At 39.5% G+C, this 26,702-nt stretch overlaps 1 protein-coding gene across 19 annotated transcripts in view; it reads right to left on the minus strand.

The window, feature by feature from the left end:
* Positions 1–1,269: 1,269 nt before the first annotated feature.
* Positions 1,270–26,702, minus strand: part of ZDHHC20 (zDHHC palmitoyltransferase 20) — an 86,352-nt gene continuing 60,919 nt past the window's right edge. For 3 of the 19 annotated variants that reach the window (XM_031001288.3, XM_063697184.1, XM_031001280.3), the window contains 7 exons: positions 22,171–22,206; positions 20,927–21,059; positions 16,731–16,857; positions 12,115–12,204; positions 10,628–10,743; positions 7,855–7,932; positions 1,270–5,346 (listed from right to left, as the gene is read on the minus strand). In XM_031001288.3, the coding sequence (XP_030857148.2) occupies positions 7,895–7,932; positions 10,628–10,743; positions 12,115–12,204; positions 16,731–16,857; positions 20,927–21,059; positions 22,171–22,206 (540 nt within the window). In that variant the 3' untranslated portion in view covers positions 1,270–5,346; positions 7,855–7,894. Of the gene's footprint in view, positions 5,347–7,854; positions 7,933–10,627; positions 10,744–11,094; positions 11,140–12,114; positions 12,205–16,730; positions 16,858–20,926; positions 21,060–22,170; positions 22,207–26,702 lie in introns of those variants that run through there. The other 16 variants (XM_055360186.2, XM_031001286.3, XM_063697185.1 and 13 more) reach the window with 12 other exon arrangements.

Below are 26,702 nucleotides of genomic sequence, written 5' to 3' on the forward strand. Positions count from 1 at the left end.
GAATCTTAACAAAAGGGTTGGAAAACAAGTTTTTCTCATTTTACTTTTAGCATCGTTGACAACCTCTCCACATCTAGAGAGGCTACATGTTGCAAATAATTCACATTTATTTTAGAAGGTTGTGGTAAAAAACTTAACAGCAGCTGGTCCACATTATATGCACAGGATCATAGTTGGTAAATCTTCTAAATAGAGGGTTGTCACTTCCGGTGGCTGAATGAGACAAACCATAAGCCATCATTTCTCACTCCCTCTATCAATTAACACCCAGAGGGGTGTTGTACCTGTATGCCTGTACCCCACACAGGGCCACTGCCTGGAAAGGCAGGATGCCTGTGGCTCTATTTCCACTACTCACCCATTTCCTGGAGTAGGCGCTCAATTAATAGGCTGAGTTTAACACACAGGTACACAGCATGGACACTGTAAAACTCTTAAGTGGGATCACATTATATGCAGATTGCAGATTTCAGCAATTTGACTTTTTTTTTTTTTTGGAGACAGAATCTTGCTCTGTCACCCAGGCCGGAGTACAGTGGCACGATCTCGGGTCACTGCAACCTCTGCCTCTGCCTCCTGGGTTCAAGTGATTCTCCTGCCTCAGCCTCCCAAGTAGCTGGGATTACAGGCACCCACCACCACACCCGGCTAATTTTTATATTTTTAGTAGAGACAGGGTTTCACCATGTTGGCCAGGCTGGTCTCGAACTCCTGACGTCAAGTGATCCACCCACCTCAGCCTCCCAAAGTGCTGAAATTACAGGCATGAGCCACCGTGCCCGGCCTGCAATTTGATATTTTTACCCGTCTTCAAGATCTTTCCTTTCTTGTGGAGATACTTCAATTTTTATAAATATAGCTACAGGAAATCTTTAAATGGCTTTAATAACAAACTTGGCCTCTTTGGAAGGGCACTGGAACACAGATGCCATAAAATAATTCTACATAATAAAATCTATTATTCAGCATTTTAACAATCACAATTCAACAACTTACCGTGATCTATCTGAAGGTTCTCAAGATCCTAAATGACTTCTGAAATTAAATTATGTTCAGTAAAAAGCTAAGTTAAACTCTTTAGGTTTTGAATAAACCTAAGTAAACAACAATTTTGTTGCACTAAAATAATACCTATCTTAAAAGTGGTTTCCCCAAACTATTAGCCAATCTCTTTCTCTAACTAAGCACTATTTTACCAGATTTTCAAGTTGATAAAAATAATAGTTACTCTCTCATTTGGTAAATACCACTTTATAACAAAGAAAACACTTCAAATACAAGACTTTGTTTATTAATAAAGTAATTCATTATGACTTTTGAAAAAAAAGTTTTAAAATGTTCTGTGTACATGTCAATGTAGGTTAGGCCAGCCAAAAGACAAAGCAAAGCATCAATATTAAGTCACAGGCTAGGATTATACAAATAAGAACAAACACAAGGCTTATGGTACTTGTTAGGTAAACACAACCAAACTAAACTGTACTTCAAATCTGTTTATATAAAAGCATATTAAAGCTCACTTTAAAATAGTGTCCATCTTTTCTTTTAAACGGGCATAGACTCATTTGCAGTCATGTACAAATATACCTAATAGCTTTCTTCATCTTTTAATACAATTCCTTGCTTCTTTATGCAACCTAACAAAATAATATAGAATGAAGTCATTAGAAAAATATGAACCTTTCTGAATCTATATTACATTTTTAATTTAAATTGGAAAATTCAGTTTAGATCATATGAAACATATGGATTTCAGACATGTATTATCTGTTTCTAACAGATTATTAGAGGCGGTCTTTATTTTGGCTGAAATGCAAAAATATGACTTTCTTAATAACAGATTAGTTAAAAATACTTTCCATTGATAGCAGTGCTAGTCCCTAGAACAAAAGGTAAGCAAAACTTATTTGTAAGTTACTGCCTATTCAATGCCCAGAATATGTAGATCCTAAATCTAAGCCCTTAATATACATCTACTTTAAAGATAACTGAAAGATCTCACATGCCTGATAATCCTTAAACAGTCCTGTAAACATAGTCAAAATCTGCTAATAGAAATACAATTCAAGTAAACATTGCATATTTGATTTAAACCACCTTACAGTTAAATTCACTCATGACACATTGGATCATAACCACTAATATGTAAAAAGTTTTAAAAAAATCATCCTTACGTATAGATGAAAATAAACTTTGTAAACTTGTTCATTTAAAATAACGAATGTACTGCAGCTGCTCTTTGGTTTGGCATAGTTTCAGGTACTGAATATTCAAGTAAATTTGTTCCCAGGTAAACCAAGTCTCCTAATTTGTTTGTAATGGCAATGGCAAGACCTGAACTTCAACTTTATTTTTCTTAAGGTGTCATCACAAAGTGTTTGAAGGACCAAAGATAGTACTTCTAAAATTTGACAGGGCTTCATTTTGATTTTTTCTCCCCAAATAGTTGATAGCAATAATCAATACCAGTTGAGATACCAAAGAGGCAGCCTTTCCCTGATTCCCACACCACTTGTAGGCCTTTGCTAGAATGGTCATTAATACGTATGAATCAGTTCAGCTAAATATTATTTAGAACGTGGCAAAATGCTGGCTGTAGATTAAATCAAAGATAAGTAATTCAAAGGCTTTAACTGAAAATTTCTGAAAAGATGTTTGCTGTGCTATTAAAGACATTAAATAACAAAAATTAAAAGAACTGAGAAAGACTATACCATGAAAGTGCATAATAGTGAAGAAAAAAATGAAGTTCCCTTGGCGTTAGCCAGGTGCATGCAAATCTTTTTATCTGAATGTAGAAATGCAAAAAGTACCAGGAGAACACTTCTGAAAGTAGTCAAGTATGTTTTAACATTTATCTCCTTATAATATGCAAACTGCCAAACTGAAGTTATGTTTTTAGTTGGTAATTGATATATATATATATTTTTGAGATGGAGTTTCACTCGTCGCCCAGGCTGGAGTGCAGTGGCACGATCTCGGCTCACTGCAACCTCCACCTCCTGGGTTCAAGTGATTCTCCTGCCTCCACCTCCCGAGTAGCTGGGACTACAGGCATGTGCCACCGTGCCTGGACAGTTTTTTTTTTTTTTTTTGTATTTTTAGTGGAGACAGGGTTTTGCCATTTTGACCAGGCTAATCTCGAACCCCTGACCTCAGGTGATCCGCCAGCCTTGGCCTCCCAAAGTGCTGGGATTACAGGCATGAGCCACCACACCCAGCAATAATTGGTATCTCTTAAATCTCATTCTAGTTTGCTAGAATCAAGATTACTAAGGAGTTGAAACAAAGGTAGAAGAATCCATACTATAATATCCCAAATTATGTTTTCAAAGCTAACTCATTCCTTTGGTTCAAAAAGAAAAAAAGTTGCCTCCTTTTAAAATCTAATATTAGTATGGCTGATGGAAATTAGGCCAAATTATAAATTATAAACCTACAGTAGCAACCATAAAATTTATGCTGTACTAGGAAATGATAGAGCTATTCCTAGTGTATTATTTAGCATACAGAAGGTACTCCAAAAAATTTACTGGGGCGGGGTGTGGTGGCTCATGCCTGTAATCCCAGCACTTTGGGAAGCTGAGGTGGGTGGATTATTTGAGGTCAGGAGTTCGTGATCAGCCTGGTCAACATGGTGAAACCTCGTCTCTTCTAAAAATGTAAAAATTAGCCGGGCATGGTGGCATGAGCCTGTAATCCCAGCTACTTGGGAGGCTGAGGCAGGAGACTCTATTGAACCTGGGAGGCAGAGGTTGCAGCGAGCCAAGATCCCCCCACTGCACTCCTGCCTGGGAGACAGAGCAAAACTCTGTGGAAAAAAGAAGAAAAAAATTTATTGGGTGAATGAAAAGTGATTTTGCAAAATTAGGCATCGCAGAATGTTAGAAGTCATCCAGTCCAACTCATTCACAACACCCCCTCCCCTGCAGTCCCATTTTACAGACAGGAAGCTCCAACCTGTAGTACTCACAGATGCTGCTGAGATTCATCTCCACCCACTCACTGGAAGCAATCAATTATCTTGGAAGGTGTGTGTGTGTGTGTGTGTGTGTGTCTGTCTGTCTAAAAGGTGTAAATGAGGAGTGACATTTCTACATTGTTTATTCTGTACTTTTCCTTGGAGTTAATGCAACACCTCCTGTCGCTTAGATTTTAAAAGGAAAAAGGAGAAATGTGTCTAGTCATAAAGGGGTTGCTGTTAGGAAGTCAGACTTCAGACTGTGCATCTAAGAGTAGAATCCACTTCTCAAGAGACTGGGAATGTAAAATGACCACTCAGGTTAGAATTTCCAACTGACAGCCAGGAGGAAAACTTACTCTAAAGTTTTTTTTGCCTAGTTTGAATTGCATTTTAAATCACTGTTTAAGCTATTACAGTATTACTGTAAAAAGTTTCAAAGTAATTTTTAGTCATTACCTACACTGAAATTTGAAAGTGAAGTCAACAGCATGCTTTATTCTAACTGCTGTTAAAACTCAAAACTATTTTTTTTAACAAATTACAATATTCCTCTTAGATTTTCTTCTGGACACCTATACTTCTTCCTACTGTGTCCAGTATTCTCCAGCACATGTACCTTTGTGTTTCTCTGCCCATGTACATACCCCTGAAAGTTCAACAAAAAAAGCTATAAAATAGCAGAGAGAGCCCAAAATATTTCTTATACTGCCAAGTTCCCTTTAAACCTTGGGCACTTGCTCTACTACATGGTTGTATTAATGCTCATAACTAAGCTTTTGATGAATTAGACCAATGTGTTCTATGTTCTAAATGATATTTAGATATCTGAATCCTTCTGTTATAGCCAACAATAAAAAAAGTTATTAAAAATGTTGAAAAGTATAAAATAGTAATTATAAATTAGCAAATACCCAATTTAAAAAAGCAGTTTTCCTTATACAGTACAAGCAACAGTAATTTGAATATTATTCACTTTCAGCCACCATTTGCCCTAGATGTACTTTAAAGTTTTTAAGCTTGTGTTTTTGGAGTGAAAATGTATATGGATTCTTATTCTAATAATGTAATTCAGGTATCAAAAAATACATATGCATGTTAAAATGTGATGACAGCTCATATTATAGCATCTCATAACAGGTAAGTATTATTTCCAGAATAACATTAAGTCACTTTTGTAGCTCTAAGTCAATGCTGCATAAATGGACACTTAAGATTAAGGCATCGTTCTGCTCTGGAGTAGTGCTTCTGTGAATCCCAGGAACTGTACAAAGGCTTTCTGTTTTAAAAAATATATCTTCTGTTATACTTCAGTTATTTCATTCCACTGATCATTTTCTTGCAAATGAAAATTGAAAATACCAGTCTATAATGTTTTCATACACCTACAAAAAAAGAAACAAATTATTGGTTAAAACTTGATTTTTTATTTCTGAAAATATTTACTAAATGGTTCTGTGGGCTAAGGTACAAAGCTACTAATATAACAAGATGGAAAATGAATTCCTTAACACTACTAATATTATAATAATAAAGATTTTTGTAGCAGTAAATGAGTGGGTATTACTGTCTTCCCCAAAAGCAATCAAAAGAGTATTTTAAAAGGGAGAATCTTACAGTACTCCCAGACTGCTAACTTGGACATCATCTGAGAAGACATCTGGTCCACCTACACCTGTCCTAAGATTGGTGCAAGATGTAGAAAACTTCCCACAGCAACTGTTAAAGGAACTGCGGCTGAGGATTCTCAACAACCACAAGCATCAGCAATTATTTCCGCCCACATTAAGAAGAAATGTGGACCTCAGACTGAGGGCTTTTCTGGGGACCAAGTACTACTCCACAGCTCCAGCTCTTGGTGGCATGGACCTGGCTTACAATCACTGTATGCGGGACACATAGCTCCTCTTCAGACTGCAGCGCACTCTGCCCGACGTGACCTCCACCCCTAGTGCCTGTGATCTGACTCTGTCCTGCGTGACCTCCACCCCTAGTGCCTGTGATCTGACTCTGTCCTGCGTGACCTCCACCCCTAGTGCCTGTGATCTGACTCTGCCCTGCGTGACCTCCACCCCTAGTGCCTGTGATCTGACTCCGTCCTGCGTGACCTCCACCCCTAGTGCCTGTGATCTGACTCTGCCCAACGTGACCTCCACCCCTAGTGCCTGTGATCTGACTCTGTCCTGCGTGACCTCCACCCCTAGTGCCTGTGATCTGACTCTGTCCTGCGTGACCTCCACCCCTAGTGCCTGTGATCTGACTCTGTCCTGCGTGACCTCCACCCCTAGTGCCTGTGATCTCACTCTGTCCTGCGTGACCTCCACCCCTAGTGCCTGTGATCTGACTCTGCCCGACGTGACCTCCACCCCTAGTGCCTGTGATCTCACTCTGTCCTGCGTGACCTCCACCCCTAGTGCCTGTGATCTGACTCCGTCCTGCGTGACCTCCACCCCTAGTGCCTGTGATCTGACTCTGCCCTGCGTGACCTCCACCCCTAGTGCCTGTGATCTCACTCTGTCCTGCGTGACCTCCACCCCTAGTGCCTGTGATCTCACTCTGTCCTGCGTGACCTCCACCCCTAGTGCCTGTGATCTGACTCTGTCCTGCGTGACCTCCACCCCTAGTGCCTGTGATCTCACTGTCCTGCGTGACCTCCACCCCTAGTGCCTGTGATCTGACTCCGTCCTGCGTGACCTCCACCCCTAGTGCCTGTGATCTGACTCTGCCCGACATGACCTCCACCCCTAGTGCCTGTGATCTGACTCTGTCCTGCGTGACCTCCACCCCTAGTGCCTGTGATCTGACTCTGTCCTGCGTGACCTCCACCCCTAGTGCCTGTGATCTGACTCTGTCCTGCGTGACCTCCACCCCTAGTGCCTGTGATCTGACTCTGCCCTGTGTGACCTCCACCCCTAGTGCCTGTGATCTGACTCCGTCCTGGGTCTTAGGCTCTGGCTGCAGCCCTGCACGCAGGCTCCAGGTCCTCTGCAAGGAACTAACTGCTGAGGACAAGCCCACAAGTGAGGAAACAGACGCTCCTCTAGCTGACACTAAAGATAAGATGCCTTTAGAAAAACAAACTCCTGTTATACAGGAACAGGATGATAAATGCGATAAGCTCCATGTTTGTGGTAATTTCCTACTTAGCAATTTTCTCTTGCTGTGTCTTTTACAAACCATATAACATAAATAAACCTCTTATTTCTTTCTTAGAGCCTTTAATTTTGGTCATTTTTCTCTGGGTCGAATTTCCTCAATAGTGGACAAAAGTCACCTTTTTTTCTTTTTTCTGAGACAGGGCCTTGCTCTGTTACCCAGGCTGGAGTGCAGTTGGTGCCATCTTGGCTCATTGCAGCCTCGACCTCCTGGGCTCAAGTGATCCTCCCACTTCAGCCTCCCAAGTAACTGGGACTATACAGGTGTGCATCAACACAAACCTGGCTAATTTTTTATTTTTTGTCGAGATGAGGTCTCACTATACTAATTTAAGTATCTGACCCAGGCTGGTCTCTCACTCCTGGACTTAAGTGATCCTCCCACCTTGAACTCCCAAAGTGCTGGAATTAGAGGTGTGAGCCACCTTGCCTGGCCACCTTTTTTTCTTTAATTAATAAGGTACTGCCTTCTGAAAAGGCCAGTGGTCCACATACTAGTCCTAAACTATTTTTATTAGTTTCTTCATTAATTTACCAACAAATAATTACTAAGATTATTCTATAAGGAATAAGGAAAATGAGATTTGGGCAGATGTTACATTCTAGTCTTTCCTGTGCTGCCTAATTTTGCTGATATAATTAAAAAAGACTAAAAAAATAGAACTGCAAATTGTTTAAAGATTATGAAATATGCAAATAAGCTGCATTTATTCAAGGATTACCTTTATACTGTCTTACCTTGCTCTTATTCAAATGGTTAGTTATGAACAAGTGGTACTCAATTTTCTATTGCCACTGTTACATGGTTATTTGTCCCTGTAAGCATATAATTATATATGACATGACAAAAAAAAAAGAAGTATTAGGTTTCTGGCTAAATGGTAAAATGACAGCAAAAATGACTATCATGTAAATACAAAATAGGCTTATGGTGTCAACCATTTGTCTTCTTATAGAACCTAGAAGTAAGTAAAGAGCTAACATTAGCAGTCAAAAGTTTGATTTTATCTTTATCTTGTGGAAATACCTATTGGCTTTAAAGATGTTAAACAGCAATAATTAAGAAGTTCACAAAATGAACTTTTCCCTAGATCGTTATTTTTTAGAGACGGGCCTTAATAGTATTGCCTAGGCTGGCCTTAAACTTTGGAATTTTTCCTTGACGTTATACAAAAGGTGTAATGATCCCAATGAAGATCCTAAAGATACTAATTTAAGAGAATGTTTTAAATGCTGCTAAAAGTCAAGACAACAACAAAAAAACCTCAGAAATTCTAACAGTAGGTCTTTAAGGGTATTTAGGGTATTTGCTACAGTTAGTACAAATGGAGCTAAATGTCCGGAATCATTTTTCTTTTTCCTTTTTTTTTTTTTTTTTGAGACAGGGTCTTGCTCTGTCATCCAGGCTGAAGTGCAGTGGCATGATCATAACTCACTGTAGCTTCAATATCCCAGGCTCAAGCAATCCTCTCACCTCAGCCTCCTGAATAGCTGGGACTACAGACACATGCTATCAGGCCTAGAAAATTTTTTTCCCAAAGTTTTTGGTAGAGATAGGCTATGTGGCCCAGGCTGGTCTCAAACTCCTGAGCTCAAGTGACCCTCCTGCCTCAGCCTCCGGAAGTGCTGGGATTACAGGTGTGAGCCACTGTGCCTGACCCAAAACCACTTTTCTATAGTGCAAGGAGATAATCAGTGTTATTACTATTATCATTAAAAAACAGATGTGTTTTAGACTGTAATGCTAGTTAAGTAGCCAGACAATATTTTAAACCCAGGTCTGATGAAAATTCCCACTTCAATTTTACTGACTATTCTATACCTGAATCCTCAATTCATAAATGATTAAGAGTCACCTAGAAAAGGTTAAAATATATTCAGTGTGCTCTTTTTTTTCTTTTTTTTTTTTTTTTTGAGATGGAATCTTGCTGTCGCCCAGGCTGGGGTGCAGTGGTGCGATCTCAGCTCACTGCAGGCTCCACCCCCTGGGGTTCATGCCATTCCCCTGCCTCAGCCTCCCGAGTAGCTGGGACTACAGGCGCCCACCACCTCACCCGTCTAATTTTTTGTATTTTCAGTAGAGATGGGGTTTCACCATGTTAGCCAGGATGGTCTCGATCTCGTGACCTCGTGATCCGCCCGCCTCGGCCTCCCAAAGTGCTGGGATTACAGGCATGAGCCACCGTGCCCGGCCTTTTTTTTCTTTCTTCCCCGAGATGGAGTCTCACTCTGTCACCCAGGCTGGAGTGCAGTGGTGTGATCTCGGCTCACTGCAACCTCCACCTCCCGGGTTCAAGCAATTCTCCTGCCTCAGCCTCCCGAGTAGCTGGGATTACAGGCACGTGCCACCACACCTGGCTAATTTTTGTATTCTTAGTAGAGATGGGGTTTCGCCACGTTGGCCAGGCTGGTCTCTAACTCTTGACCTTGTGATCCACCCACCTCGGCCTCCCAGAGTGCTGGGATTATAGGCGTGAGCCACCATTCCTGGCCAGTGTGCTCTTTTTTAACTAAGGCAGCAAAGAATGTAATGCTTTTCAAGAATTATTTTCAACTAAGCAAAAGCTGGGACCCTAAAGAATAACACTGCTGGCCGGGCATGGTGGCTCATGCCTATAATCCCAGCACTTTGGGAGGCTGAGGCGGGTGGATCACAAGGTCAGGAGATCGAGACCATCCTGGCCAACATGGTGAAACCCCGTCTCTACTATAACACAAAAAGTTAGCTGGGCATGGTGGCAACCACCTGTAGTCCCAGCTACTCGGGAGGCTGAGGCAGGGGAATCACTTGAACCCGGGAGGCGGAGGTTGCAGTAAGCAGAGATCGTGCCACTGCAGTCTAGCCTGGTGACAGAGCGAAATTCCATCTCAAAAAAAAAAAAAAAAAAGAATAACGTTGCTTATTCAGAACAGCCAATGCCAAAAGAACTTTCCATATCTCAGTGGAGAAACATGTGGCTGGGTTAACAAAAACCTGCAGTTGCATAGAAAAAAACATGAGCCACTATACTCTCCTCGCTCTATCCCTTTCTCATAGAAGCTACTAAGAAACACAAACACCCTATATATATTTTATTTATTTATTTATTATTATTATTTTTTGAGATGGAGTCTCGCTCTGTCACCCAGGCTGGAGTGCAGTGGCGTGATCTCGGCTCACTGCAAGCTCTGCCTCCCGGGTTCAAGCCATTCTCTTGCCTCAGTCTCCTGAGTAGCTGGGAATACAGGCGCCTGCCACCACGCCTGGCTAATTTTTTATATTTGTAGTAGAGGCGGGGTTTCACCAAGTTAGCCAGGATGGTCTCATTCTCCTGACTTTGTGATCCACCCGCCTCGGCATCCCAAAGTGTTGGGATTACAGGCGTGAGCCACCGCGCCCAGCATATATTTAAAAGTTTCACATATTTCAGTATTTTTAAAATGTTACATTATTTTGATTTTTCCACATGTACTATATCTGGTGCTTTTCATTTGAACCAGACAAAGCAGTGTTTCAAATGAGAACTATTACCTGATTTGACGATGCCTTCTTCAGCTCCGTTCTCCAGCCACTGAGATTCACTGTCCAACAAGCGGTTTTTTGATTCACTAAGTGGTTTGATAGGAAAAGGCTGATTTGAGCCACTACTGAAAAGAAGAGCAAACAACTTAGTAAACAGCTTAATGCTCAACTATGGATACTTAATAAATTAATAAGCAGCAAATTAGTATTCCTTCTCCTAAATATGTGAGGGCAACTCATGAGATCTTAGCACTCTGAAAAAACTATCTTCAAAATAAAAATAGGCCCACAACCCCCCATTAAATGGCTCTCTAGACCCAAGAATCTGTATTCCAACACTGCCAATGAAAACAATTAGTCAAAATTTAAAAAGCTTCAGAGGCCAGTCTGAAATGTTCTTAATATGTTAATCAGGAGCCATAGGTAGTACAAGGACAGGTGAGGATCTATATCTGTGGCCAGTACAAAACAATTACCTGTCATTTGCCAAGTTTTCTGCTTTCTACCTCTGCAGTTTAGATCTAAGGGGAAAAAATGATTCAGTGATTTAGTGTAGACTTATTTTTCTAGCTAAAAGATCCAGGGAGGGAGGGAATGGAGGAAGGAAAGGAAGAGGAAAAGGAAACTAATATTTGTTGGTTCCCTATTATGGGCCAGACACGATGCTAGGCATCTTATACACATTATCTCAACCCTCAAAATAAACTTTGGTGGTAAGTATCATTATCCTAATTTTATAGAGGTGGAAACTGAGGCTCATAGTTTAAGTGACTTGGCCAGAACCCTAACAAATGTTAGAGCTCAAAGGTCTAAGGTTTTAAGCTACACTCTAAGATTTATGGTTCTTCCAATATTAATATGCTAGCTTAGAACTTATCATTTTCTCTTCTCCTACAACTTATTTCTGTAGTGAATAAATTACCAATGTTTTACTTGGACAGAAGTATCTCTAGCTTCTTTAAAATTTCATTTAAAAGGAACTATTACACTGAATGTATGAAAGTTTACTTGCCATGCAAATATTATGGGAAAATTTCCTCTAAGATGAATTAATGAAAAAAATTTGTATTTTTGAATCCTCATTTTGATAGTATATTAAAATTTGTTTATCAAAATAAAATGGTGATTAGTATAATGACTAATTTATTTGCAAAAACATAACTGACATAAACCAATCTAATCAAATCTTGAAAGGTCTTAGTTGCTTCCCAGCTTGCCCAGACATTTCCAGCTTTATTTGATTATCCTGGTTTAACTATTAATAAACAAGCATTCTCTTTCCTACTCGTAAGTGTTCTGGTTTAGATAATAAAAAATTATGGTTATTAGCACATATACTTTTATTAAACCTCAGTTAAAAAAATTTAAATTTCTCTTTCCCTAACTATGCTGGCTTACTAAATCACTACTGTATTTACTCATAAGATGTACACGCAACACATGTATACGGTTTGCTTTATGATGAATATAGAAAAGCATAAGGACAATAAGCATACCTTCTGGCATACTCATTCTGGTTTGTAACAGAAGCTTGTTCTGGATCCATCCCCACAAGGCGAGTTGGAAAACTGCAACCATCACCCAAGCTGCATAATGAAAAAGAGTAATAATTTAAATAATGTTAAGTTAAATCAAAATGGTCAAATTTAACACTCATTTTTCAGAGACATGGCATACATTATCATAACTTGTCATATAAGGAAGTAACTCCTAAAATTTCTAATTTAGGGGTTATTACCTTGATACGGTTTGGCTGTGTCCTCACCCATATCTCATCTTGAATTGTAGCTCCCATAATTCCCACTGTCAAGGGAGGGACCCAGTGGGAGGTAAATGAATCATGAGGGAGGGTTTTTCCTGTGCTGTTCTCATGATAATGCACAAATCTCACAAGATCTGACGGTTTTATAAACGGGAGTTCCCCTGGCACATACTCTTGTCTGCCACCATGTAAAACGTGACTTGCTTCTCCTTGCCTTCCACTATGATAGTGAGGCCTCCTCAGCCGTGTGTGAGTCAATTAAACATCTTTCCTTTATAAATTACCCAGTTTCGGGTATGTCTTTATTAGCAGTGTGAGAACAGACTAATACCTCTATTGCAGACATAAGCCCTTTTCTTTTATAATTTACATACATTTAGAAACAATGTCTTCTGTGCCTATTAAGATTATGATGCCTAGTATAGCACCCCAAGCATAGGTATTCAAGTATTTGGGTAACTGACCTGCTTATCATAATCATTCAGGCTCAAACTGAAATTCATGATGTAAGTTCCACATATTTATTTATTCAACAATATTCATTAAACAAATGTTTACTGAATGCCTATGATGTTCTAGGTATTATTTTAAGCACTATGGATATAGAAAATAGTGAACAAAAGAGAAGAAAATTTCTGCCTTCAAGAAGCTTACGGTCTAAAAAGAGCATACTTATGCCTTATTTTCATATTATCTAAACACATCAAAATTGTATACTATAGGGACTTTTACTTCTAGCCAAGATGGAATAACTGGTAAACTGTACATAGTCAGAAACTGAACAGTACGAAATAATTGTTTTCAAAATAGGCAGTAGAGAACTGTGGTCTCAGAACAAAGAAAAACAAAACCAAGTTAAGTTACAGCTTTCTGCCAGGACCCTGGCACTATGGGGGGTGGGAAACCAAGCAGAACAAGGTAGTTTCACTGAATTGAGATGACAGAGGTGGGAGTTTTCAGGCTGAGGTGGGCCGGGTGCAGTGGCTCACATCTGTAATCCCAGCACTTTGGGAGGCTGAGGCAGGCAGATCACTTGAGGTCAGGAGTTCATGACCATCTTGGCAAACATGGTGAAATGCCATCTCTACTAAAACTACAAAAATTAGCTCGGTGTGGTGGCATGCGCCTGTAATCCTAGCTACTAGGAAGGCTGAGGCATGAGAATCGCTTGAACCCGGGAGGTGGAGGTTGCAGTGAGCCAAGATCGCACCACTGCACTTCAGCCTGAGCACTCAGCCTGCCTCACTCTGAGACAGAGTGAGACTCTGTCTCCAAAAAAAAAAAAAAAAAAAAAAAGGAGGGGCTGAGGTGGCTTAAATCTATGGGACAGAGTTGAGAGAGAGCAAGATATGCAGAGAAATGGCTACAGAAATCTGCACTGTGGTGTACCTGAAGTCTTTTGATAAATACCAAGCTGCACTTGTGAATCCAGGAAAAGAACAACTGGGAATAATGAATGATGAATAATTCACAGAGCTTTCACAGCACTGGGAAGCATTCAAATTTGACCAGCTTGACTGGGGCGATCTCACTGAACACATGGATTTGGTAGAAATTCCATTTATTGGAGCGCTAAACTAGCACTACAGAACGTACTACTCTGGACTCAACGTAATAAAGCTTAAAACAAGCCTCAGGCCAAGTGCAGTAGTAATGCCTGTAATCCTAGCCCTTCGGGAGGCCAATCTACACAGGCAGCAAAGTAGCATTCAAAATGTCCACCACCCAATCAAAAGTTACTGAACATGAAAAGTAGCACATATGTGATCTATAGCTAAGAAAAAAAAAAGTCAATAGAAAAAAATCAGAAAATTAGCAATTTCAGTGAAAATTAGCAAACAAGACTTTAAAATGATTATAAATGTACCTGTGAATTAAAAGGAAAAATAGATACAATTAAAAGAGAAATGTAAGATATAAAAAAAACCAAACCAAACTTCCAGAGCTGAAAAATACAACATCTGGGCCAGGCACGGTGGTTCATGCCTGTAATAGCAGCACTTTGGGAGGATGAGGTGGGTGGATTGCTTGAGGCCAGGAGTTTGAGACCAGCCTGGCCAACATGGTGAAACCCTGTCTTTACTAAAAATATAAAACTTAGCCAGGTGTGGTGTTATGCACCGGTAATTCCAGCTTCTTTGGAGGCTGAGGCACAAGAATTGCTTGAACCCAGGAGGCACAGGTTGCAGTGAGCCTAGATTGTGCCACTGCACTTCAGCCTGGGCGACAGAGCAAGACTCTGTCTCTAAATAAATAAATAAATAAATAAATAAATAAATAAATAAATATTTTAAAAATCTTAAGTGAAAGATTCATTGGAGGAGCTTACCAGCAGGCTAGACATTATAGAAGAGATCAGTGAACTTGTGGATATTAGCAGTAGAAATTAACCAAAATGAAGCAGAGAAAAGAAGATGGCAGAGATGGACAAAATAGCAATGACCTGTGGGTCACTATCAAGCTATTTAACATATGTATACCCAAGAGTACCAGAAAAGCTGGTCAGGGAGGAGGTGGAAAGAGGGGAATAGGCAGAAAAAAATAAAGACGTAACTGATGAAAATTATTCAAATCTGATGAAAACTAAGAACTTACAGATCCGAGAAGCCTAATGAACCCCAGGGAGGATAAACACCAAGGAACCTCATCAAACCACTTAAAACCAATGATAAGGATAAACTCTTAAAAGTAGCTACAGGAGGGGAAAGGATAGTAATTTACAAACAATGAAATAAAGATGGGAGTCAGGCTGACTTTTCATTAGAAACAATGCAGACCAGAAGATAACGGAACATCTTTAAAGGAAGGAAAACAAAAAACAACAACAAAATCCTATCGACTTAGAATTCACTGTTTACAGAAAATAACTTCAAAATTTCTGTTTAGAGGAAATAACTTCAAAACAAGTAATCTGTGTTCCAACCAATGGGCGGGGGAAAATCTTGAATACATGAGACAATGGATAAAGTATACAAAAGAGATCGATGAACTTGAAGATACAGCAATAGGATCTATACAAAATGAAACACAGAAAAAAAGACAAAAAATGAACAGTGCATCAGTGAGCTGTGGGAGGACTGTGAGTGACTGATAACATGTGTAATTGGAGTCCTCACAGTAATAGGGGGAAGGAGATGACAAAATAATGGTTAACAATATTTTCCAAATTTGATTAAAGCTCTAAAACCAGAGATCCAAAAAGCTCAACTAATACCAAGCACAAGAAACTAGAAAACTAGATCAAGATATACCATAATCAAATTGCATGAAGTAGTGATAGTCTTAAAAGTAGCCATAGAAAAAACATATATAGACTAACAAAAATAAGAGTTATCACAATTTCTTATTAGAAAAATGCAACCCAGAAGCATAACATTTAGCAACATCTAAAATTTTTTGTTTTGTTTTGTTTTTGAGAGACAGTCTTGCTCTGTTGCCCAGGCTGCAATGTGTTGGCACCATCTCAGCTCACTGCAACCTCTGTCTCCCAGGTTCAAGCGATTCTTGTGCCTCAGCCTCCCGAGTAGCTGGGACTACAGGTGTGCGCCACCACACCCAGCTAATTTTTGTATTTTTGGTAGAGACCGGGTTTCACCATGTTGGCCAGGCTGGTCTTGAACTCCTGGCCCCAGGTGATTCACCTGCCTCGGCCTCCCAAAGTGCTGGGATTACAGGCATGACCCACTGTGTCTGGCTAATATCTAGAATTTTATACCAAGCAAAAATGTCTTTAAAAAATGAAAGCAAATAAGTCATTTTCAGACCAAAAAAAGGCAATTCAGTTAATCTAGGGAAAAAACCCATAACTCTTACAAATATGTCACTCAATCTTCAAATATTTTTCCCTTCTTTTTGATGACTTTGGTATATAGCTGGCCTAAAAAGGATGGAAACTGGAAAGAAATGGAAACTATCAATCATCTCAAGAATATACTCTCATTTACATTTGGGGTAAAACTGCAGTATGTGGTTGGTCTTCTTTGATTTAGGACACAACAGAATACACAATTCATTTCTGTGATAGGATCTTTGAAGTTGTGGCTAATAACTATACATTTTTATAATTCTTTACTTCAAACAAGTTATTTGCATTTTGAAGAAAAAATCTTATTTTTTTAGTGAATCATCTTTTTCTTCTACTTCCCAAATATATAAACTCTCCTTAACCTTATCTAATTAAAAAATGAAAAATAAAATATTTTATGTATAAAAAAGATATTTTGAGTTTTCATTCTCAAAGTCTGTAAGAATATCATTACATATTATATTCTCTAAATCTGAAGACATTTAACCAGAAAAAGAGACTACCACAGATGCCATAATCTCTGAGACCCACATTTTATAAATTACCTTGAAAATATTGGAAGTAGCCAATATTTCTTTTCATCACCAAAGACTTGTCTCCAATTTTTACTGCATCCAAGAGAGAAACCATTTCCATCAGGTCCGTATGAAAACGTAGGTGCGCGGAATGATTCTGTTAAATATACATACATATATAAACTAATTAATCTATTTAAAAATTATAGGAGGGATGGAAATTACCAATTTTCTTGCTTATATCTTTGACACAAAAACTGTAAATATAATTTAAAATAAATAATACATTAGTAGCAATTAAAAGATAAATTTCTGAAACTTCTTTTGGGAAAAAATAGCACATTTAATATTTCATCAACCTTATAAAGTAACATGTCAAAATAATTATCAAATATTACTGAAAATCTAGTATTGTGTGCTCAGTATCTCTTGGCTTTTTTTTTCTACAAGATATTCTAACTCCTGCAACTTCACTCATTATTTATGAATTTCCTACTATGTTCCTGATAGCATTGTACCAGGTATTTGGGATTCAAAGATAAATTAGATAAAATTCCTACCGAAGAACCTAGAGTCTAGCAAAAATTACAATGTTATAAGTGCTAACATAGCCATGACGTACTGGGAGCACAGAGGTGAAGGAAGCTTTGTCTCGATAGAGACATATGTGTGCCTCGGGGGTGCTTGTAGGGAAAGGTGAGCAAGCTGAGGATGACTAGACCATTATTTCAAGCTTGGTTGTTAAGTGATGTAGAATGAGGTCTGGAGAAAGATACAGGCTTCACAAAAAATGTTTTTTAATTTTAAAACAGAAGGCACTTCAGTGTGTTTTATAAGCTAAGGATAAGAACCCAGGGCATTGGGAGGGATTGCTGATATAAAAAAGTAAAATAAAAACTGAAGAAAGGGATCCTAGAAGAGATGGGAAGGAGTCTAGAAAAGTTGTAAAGGTTAACCTTGAATACCATAAAAGACATCTTTCTTCCTCAGAAGTTCGAGGAAGGTGAGAGTGATGGGTGTGAAACAAGAAATGTTTGTATGAGGCTATAAAGATGTGAAGATGAGAGTTTACTTGTGATTCCTTCTAATTTTTCTACTAGGAACTCATAAAATGGGTAAGGAGAGTGGGAGAATTATGAAAATCTGGAATAACCGTCTTGGGTAACAGGTGAGGGACCTGACCAGAAACATGTGACATTACTGCCAAACAGAGCTAAGGCCCTCAATGAGGCCTAACATCTTAAATCTGTAGCTATAGCAAATCTTATGGAGTAAGACATCCTTCTACAGCTTTCAACAGCCCCACTGTGCACACGGATAGAGGATGGCTGGATAACCAGAGCCATGAATTAGCAAAGGAATAATGGGAGAAAGTCTAGGCACCAAAGATGTAAGGAGCTGTTTTTGTCAAGAGCTGTTAAAGTCATTTATCATAGGATCTAGAATGGACATGGGTGAGAAATAAAACCAGAAGGGAAAGAAAAACTTAGGAGAAAATTGTTGGAGAATAGAAGACTCAGGAAGTACATCAGAATACAGCAAATAGAGAATAACATATTCAAGTTTAAAATTTCATTTTCAGGGGCTCTTCAGTTCTAAGCGATTAAAAAACTCAGAATCAATGGGACTAGCTTGCTTGTTCAGGATAATGGCATTAGCTTAAATGTAGGAACTCACTAAATGCGGGTAAATGATCTCAAGGTGGGTAGGTGACAGTCATGAAGAAGACAGAGGTGATACAGCAGAATAAGACACCCTCAAAAGACCCAAGAACAAACATCTGAATGTAGCAGTGGAGAACTAGCTAAAGACCAGGGCCGTGGGAGATGAAGCTGTAAAAAAGTGGTGTGCTAAGCAATGTTTTTTCAAAGTGTGGGTTAAAACACCTTAATAGACCACATAATCAACTGAGTGACTTGCAACCCGCATTTCCTTTTAAGGAACTAGAAAATATCAGAATATACTGCATATAGTAGAGATTAAAAAGGTTTTGTGAAACTTTTGCTTATTTATATAATTTTATAAATATTTGTGCATGTTCTAAGTCATGATATGAAATGCTGCATTTCTTACTGTGGCCACCAGCAAAAAAAAGTTTGAAAAAGATTGTTCAAGAGAATAGCAGGTTCCCTAGAAATGCCAATCTCTCACATACCTACAGGGGCTGGGCAGGAAACAAAGAAGGCACGACTGGCAAGACCTGCAGCAAATGACAGTGTCCACACCCTATCTAAATCCATGCCCTGTCTTGGGCAGTCCACCACTGCTTAGCTCCATTTCACTGACGCCAAGTGGGAAAACGGGCTTACTACCACTAGATTGATCAGTTTTGAAAAGAAGAAATCTGGTTTTCTTTGTGAAATCACTCACATAGATTTTATTGGTTGAGGAGAACTTAAGGGCTGGACTTTGCCTGTAGGCTGCCGCCTTTTTGTCATTTTCAATTAAAGGTAAAGAGATGGCATAATATTCTATAAAGATGACAAAAAAAGTAGTTAATAGGGATAAGAAATTTTATTTACATGGAAAAGGGATGAAGGCATGATGGAACTGGAAGAGAAGGAACAAATCCTCACACTGGAAGCCCACCATAACTTACAACACAGCTCAGTAACACAATGTTAAAATGATCCAATATCTAAAGCATCTACATGTCTCACCCCAAATCCCTTAATTTTTCTGTAATTAAAAACTGTTTCTCTCCAACTTACCTGGCAGATACATGGCTGCAGATTGCAGGTGGATTTTAACTTTTTTATAAAACACTACCGTAAAAATCCTTATTTTGTGTCTTGGTATGTTAGCAGATACATGAATATTTCAATGATAACATAGCAGTACTTCTTACATGTCAATAGCTCAGTGAGCAATGCCACCATTGTTGTTTAGGGAATGTCTGTCCAATTACGTGAATACCTTACTTTTCCCCCTATATTTTCATTTTTTAAAATGAGCAAACAAAAAGAGAAATAAATGCTAATACTAGTGACACAATACATAAGTCTCACTGACAACTGACACAAATATGGAAATAATGAGGCATGTCAAAAGCACTATTCCTTAGCCTCAGTCATGGAACATATGCCAGTTAAATGTGTTTAACTGTGGGGGAAAAAAGTAAAGAATATATATGGGCTGGGCAAGGTGACTTGCATCTGTAATCCTAGCATTTTGGGAGGCCGAAGTGGGAGGATCACTCTAGCCCAGGAGTTTGAGACCGGCCTGGGCAACATAGCAAGACCCCATCTCCATAAGAAATAAATAAATCAGCTGGGTGTGGTAGTGCACACCTGTAGACCCAGCTACTTGGGAGGCTGAGGTGGGAACACTGCTTAAGTCCAGGAGGTCAAGGCTGCAGTGAGCTGTGATGGTACTACTGCACTCTAGCCAGAGCAAGAGTGAGACTCTGTCTCAAAAAAAAGAAAAAAAAAAGAATATACATGAAATACATTGTTATGTTTTAGCTAAAAGATAAGCTGTAATTGAGGATATAAAGGTTTTATTTGAGAATAAACTTCCTTAAAGCATGTAAATCTACTGTCTATCCCTTATAGATTAATTTTTTTTTTTTTGAGATAGGGTCTTACTCTCATTGCCCAGGCTGGAGTGCAATGGTGCAATTTTGGCTCACTGCAGCTAGCTTTGTTTTGTATTTTTAGTAAAGACAGGGTTTCTCCATGTTGCCCAGGCTGGTCTCGAACTCCTGCACTCAAGTAATCCACCCATCTTGGCCTCCCAAAGTGCTGGGATTACAGGTGTGAGCCACTGTGCCCAGCCTCTTATAGATTAATTTTTGAAACGATACTGTATGAATGCAGGGAAGTTTTTATTAAAATTTATAAAATAGTTCTCCACTTTTATATATAACACATTACTGAAAATGTGTTAAAAAGTCAATCTCATTTCCTCAACCTTCTCCAAAATAATGAACCTTTATTATAAAACCATTGTTCCCATCCAGTCACAATTAATTTTACTACAGAATTATTTTATTATTTTTATTTTTTAGAGACTGGGTCTCCCTATGTTGTCTAGGGTGTCCTCCAGGGCTCAGGGGATTCTCCCGCCTGTCTCCTCAGTAGCTGGGATTATTAGGCGCGTGCCACCAATTCCAGAGTCAGAATTGTCTTACACTTCTGTATCATCTGACCCTTGTTCTTCTCTAGATTTCATATTTATTTATGGTCATTGTCCTAAGTAATTATAATTTATTTTAACCTACTTACCTATTGTTGTTCTATTTTTTCCAACTAGCCAGCAGTGGTAGCTGAAAAGTGAGAGGACGCTGATGAAGAACATTGCAGACACAAAGAAAAGAAAAAGTACGTGGAATTTTGCACGTGTATCTGTCAGTTCATTCTGAGGAGGAAAAAAAGATGTTAATTTTGAGGTCAACCTCTAAAATATAACTTACAAGTTAGTTCTGCCTAAAGATTGTTGAATATATCAAAATACTTGCCATATTTGAAAACTAATAAATTACTTAATATATCCCAATGCAACAAGGGCAAAAGCAAAGAACTGGTATTACCAAAGCAACCTGCTCATCTAGGAGTTCAGGAAGAGTTATTTAAAATACTGCTCTTAAATTTTTTTTAATTTTAGCTTGGCATGGTGGTGCATACCTGTAATCCCAGCTATTGGGGAGACTGAGACAGGAGGGTCACTGAGCCTAGGAGTTCTAGGCCATCCTGGGCAACACAGTGAGACCCTGTCTCATAAAAAAAAAAAAATAGCAATACTTTCAGTAATAAAGTGAAAAGATCAACTCTTCTACCCAACAAATTTTCTTTTGTACTTTATATATATATATATATTCAAGCTTTCTCCAACATCCAACATATATAAGCTCCCCATATCTATACAAAAATATTTGCTTATTTTATTTAGATTTGCTGCTAACTAAAAACTAATTGTGAAATATTTTTGAACTTCTCTAATCTCTATTTTCAGACCACCTTACCCGTGCCTTCAGCTGCTTCACTTCCTATTTTTTTCATCTGTATGTCTACAGAGCCTTTGTGCATAGTTAGCAATTTTGATAAATAAATTTACCACAAGGTATTAATGAATGAAAACAGCTTCTCTGGTATCCCTTCTTATGGCTATATACATTTTAACAGAAGCAAACTAGGGCCTAGAAGAAATTAGTACCTTTAATAGAAGGAGGCAGCCTTTAAATGTTAGCTCTTAAAATAAACCATATAGGCAAAGCATCTACTCCACCAGAACACGAGGCTGTTCTGCTTGATTTAAAAAGTATTACAGACTAAAAGAAGACTATTAGCATTAGGTTATTGTGACATTGATCTTTTTCTCTTTTCTTCCAGAGTAACCAACATGTTTCAAATGTTTCAAACATATCAAGTGAGTCTTCTGACCATTTTGTGAAGCAAATTTTTATTAAACATATTCACTATAAATGTCACAAAAGAGATCATGAGAATGTCATGGTAATGATGTATTTTACCTTTGGACAACTCTCTGTAGACTTCCTGCGGCAAAGCTTGTACAAATAGAGACATATATTAAGAAACCAATTTTTATGCAAAATTATCCTAAACACTAGTTTTATAAATCCTGTGGAAGGAACACTAAGATGTTGCTTTCTAATGGCCATCTATAACATTTTCTCAAGAAATACAAAAGAAAAAATAGACAAGAACATGTAGCTGTTCAAGCACATTTCTTTTCTTTTTTTTTTTTTTTTTTTTTTTTAAAAGATACAAGGTCTTGGCTGGGCGCGGTGGCTCACACCTGTAATCCCAGTACTTTGGGAGGCGGAGGCAGGCGGATCACCTGAGGTCGAGTTTGAGACCAGCCTGGCCAACATGGTGAAACCCTGTCTCTACTAAAAATGCAAAAATTAGCCAGGCATGGTGGTACATGCCTGTAATCCCAGCTACTTGGGAGGCTGAGGCAGGAGAATCACTTAACCCAGAAGGTGGAGGTTACAGTGAGCCAAGATCGCGCTGCTGCACTCCAGAGGCAGGCAGATCACCTGAGGTCAAGAGTTTGAGACCAGCCTGGCCAACATGGTGAAACCCCATCTCTACTAAAAATGCAAAAATTAGCCAGGCATGGTGGTACACGCCTGTAATCCCAGCTACTTAGGAGGCTGAGGCAGGAGAATCACTTAACCCAGAAGGTGGAGGTTGCAGTGAGCCGAGATCGCACTGCTGCACTCCAGCCTGGGCGACACAGCAAGTCTCACAAAAAAAAAAAAAAAAAAAAAAGATACAAGGTCTCACTAAGGCACCAGAGCTAGGGCTAGTCTTTAACTCCTGGTCTTAAGTGATCCTCCCGTCTTGGCCTCCCAAAGTGCTGGACTACAAGCGTGAGCCACCTGTGCTGGGCCTGCAGACACATTTCAGTCTGGGGAAGAATAAAATTAAATGTTTTTAGCCAATATTGAAAACAAACAAACAAACCTCTGACTAGTTTCCAAAAACTAGATCTGATGACTTCTAACCACCTTCACTGCTTCTACCTTATTCCAGCCAGGATGCTGCAACAGCCTACCATGTCAGCCTGTGTATTGGCACTTGCCCTCTCCCACCTATTCTCAGCTCAGCAATCAGAGTGAGCCTTGCACAAATCAGATCATGTCCCAACCTGGCTGCTAGTAAAAGCCACAGTCATTTCAATACTCTCCAAGGCCCTCTGTCATTTTGGCCCCCTCTTGGTCCATTCCTTTCAGTCTCCTTTCTGCTCATTCTACCCCAGCCACAGTAGCCTTCTTGTGTTACTGAAACATGGCAGGGACACGTATCATGTTCTCTGGGCCTGAATGCTCTTCTCTCAGATATCCATTAATTCCCTTCAAGTTTTTGCTTAAATCCTACCTTCTAAATGAGGTCTACCCTGACTGTGCTATTCAATATTGCCACCTGCCCTATCATGCCACCGCCCAATACTTAAATCTCTTACCCTGCTCATTATTTATTACTTGTCCCCCTCCTTCTCAAAAGCAAGCTCTACAAAGAGAACTCTGCCCGTTTTTTCAGATATACTACAAGTCTCTAGAGTACTACCTGCCATACAGTAGGTACTAAATACATATTTATTGAATGAATGAAGAAAAAGGTATATTTACGTTTACTAGTCTTTTTTTACTCAGAATTAATCCAAAAAAGTTATTCATTCTTTAATAAATCATTGCACACAAACATTGCTGAATTTTCTGATAGAGAAATGTGAAATTAGGTAATTTAGACTTCATCTATCTGGCACTAAATCTGTTTAAATAAGGGGTATGGTTAGTATGTTGTGAACTGAACAAAGGTGCCCAGCTAAGGGGGAAATCAAAAGCCAAAATTCATGAGGCTGACACCACACAGGTAGGGGTGTTCTCTTCTAATATGTGCAAAGGCATTGTAAGTGTTAGCATCCCCTGGTTTTACATACCCAAACTTTAAACATCTAATGATGTTTAAATCCTTCTAAAATGTAGTAGGTATCTCCTACTTTAATTATATTCTTTAATTATAATTATATTCTTCCTAACTATGAGTAGCAAGTTATAGTGGAAAGTAGCTGGATGCTGGAATAGCCAGATTTTAGTTTAAATTCTTTCTTTCTTTTTTTTGAGACAGAGTCTTGATCTGTAGCCCAGGCTGGAGTGCAATGGTGCAATCTCAGCTCACTGCAAGCTCCGTCTCCCAGGTTCACGCTATTCTCCTGCCTCAGCCTCCAGAGTAGCTGGGACTACAGGCGCCAGCTACCAGGCCCAGCTAATTCTTTGTATTTTTAGTAGAAATGGGGTTTCACCATGTTAGCCAGGATGGTCTTGATCTCCTGACCTCGTGATCCACCCGCCTCGGTCTCCCAAAGTGCTGGGATTATAGGTGTGAGCCACCGTGCCTGGCCTAAATTCTTCCTATGTAATTAAGTATGTGACCTTCCGTAGTTGCATAATTTCTCCAATTTGTTTCCAACTCTGAAAACTGAAATAATAATGGCCCCCTTCTATATAAACCGTATTTTCTTCTTTTCTTTTCTTTTTTTTTTTTGAGACAGAGTCTTGCTCTGTCGCCAGGCTGGAGTGCAGTGGCGTGATCCGTGATCTTGGCTCACTGCAACCTCCGCCTCCCGGGTTCAAGCGATTCTCCTGCCTCAGCCTCCCAAGTAGCTGGGACTACACGTGCGTGCCACCACACCCGGCTAATTTTGTATTTTTAGTAGAGATGGGGTTTCACCACTGTTGGCCAGGATGGTCTCGATCTCCTGACCTCGTGATCCGCTCACCTCAGCCTCCCAAAGTGCTGGGATTACAGGCATAAGCCACCGCGCCCAACCCTATTTTCTTATTTTCTATATTCCTGAGGCTCTGGCATCTGGGGCCTCACTAACTGGGGAGAAACTGCCCCTCCCCAGGCTAGCCAGTTGTTAAGAGACAGCAAACCACTCACCCAGGAGCACATCTTTCATACACAAACTAAACAATCCAGATCCCACACTGAGAACCACCTCTTCTATCTGCCTTTTACACTCCAGAAGGCAGCAGTCCTCTGCCTTCATCATCCCAGGACCAGGTACAAGACAACTAGAGATAGCCCCGATACCTGAGTCCTCTGCAATTCCTGCAGCCAGCCAATCCGAAATCTGCTTACCCTGCCTTCCCCACAGGAACCACAATAAAGGCTCTGGTTCCCACGTGGTGCTTCCTATCCTGGGGCCCCTTCCTCTTGGCACTGTGAGTAACAAACTATCTTTTCAGTGGCAATTGTCTCCTGATCTATTGGCCTCACCATACCTGAATAATAACAAAACCTACATTGTAAAACACCTTCACACGGTTTTTAGAAAGAGTAGATGTAAAAGTACTTTTTAACTACAATAATCCCTCCTCCAAAATCAGAGATTTAAAGGTAAAACCAAAAATAACAAAAGTGCCAGAGGAAAAAAATAGGACAATATCTGTATAAATTTATATGGAATAGACAACAGACAGGTATCATATATAAAAAGAACTGCTTTAAAAATATAAAACTTTGATGTGACAAAAACAAAAGAAAGCAGAAATGTAAGACATAAACAGAAAATGTGGGTCAGGCATGGTGGCTCACACCTATTATCCCAGTATTTTAGGAGGCCGAGGTGGGTGGATCACCTAAGGTCAGGAGTTCAAGACCAGTCTGGCCAACATGGCGAAACCCTGTCTCTACTAAAAATACAAAAATTAATCAGGCATGGTGGTGCATGCCTGTAGTCCCAGCTACTCAGGAGGCGAAGGCAGGAAAATCGCTTGAATCCGGGAGGTGAAGGTTACAGTGAGCTGAGATTGTGCCACTGCACTCCAGCCTGCAGGACAGAGTAAGACTCTGTCTCAAAAAAAAAAAAAAAAAAAAAAAAAAAAGAAAGAAAAGAAAACTCAGAAAATGTGGAAAAAGCATTTGCAACCCATGACAGAAAAAGGATTAATATCTTTAGAAGTGTCTCACATATTCTGGTTAGGAGTCCTTTGTGAGATATATGCGTTGTAAATATCTTCTCCCAGTCAGTAGCTTGCTTTTTCACTCCAAAAGTCACCTCTTTATAAAGAGTTCTTTATTTTAATGAAGTCCAATTTATTGATCTTTTCTTTTATGGTGATTGCTATGTTCAATGTAAGAAATCCTCATTTGGGCTGGCCGCAGTGGCTCGTGCCTGTAATGCCAGCATTTTGGGAGACCGAGGCGGGCGGATCACCTGAGGTCAGGAGTTCAAGACTGGCCTGGCCAACATGGTAAAACCCCGTCTCTGCTAGAGAATCACTTGAACCCAGGAAGTGGAGGTTGCAGTGAGCCGAGATCGTGCCATCACACTCTAGCCTGGGTGACAAGAGCGAAACTCCATCTCAAAAAAAAAAAAAGAAATCCTCATCTAACTCAAGGTCAAGAATAACGATTAGTGGCTGGGCTCGGTGGCTCACACCTGTAATCCCAGCACTTTGGGAGGCCGAGGTGGGAGGACTGTTTGAGATCAGGACTCATAGACCAGCCTGGGCAACATGGTGAAACC

This window comes from Gorilla gorilla, chromosome 14 (genome assembly GCF_029281585.2).
Source record: "Gorilla gorilla gorilla isolate KB3781 chromosome 14, NHGRI_mGorGor1-v2.1_pri, whole genome shotgun sequence".
NCBI lineage: Eukaryota > Metazoa > Chordata > Mammalia > Primates > Hominidae > Gorilla > Gorilla gorilla.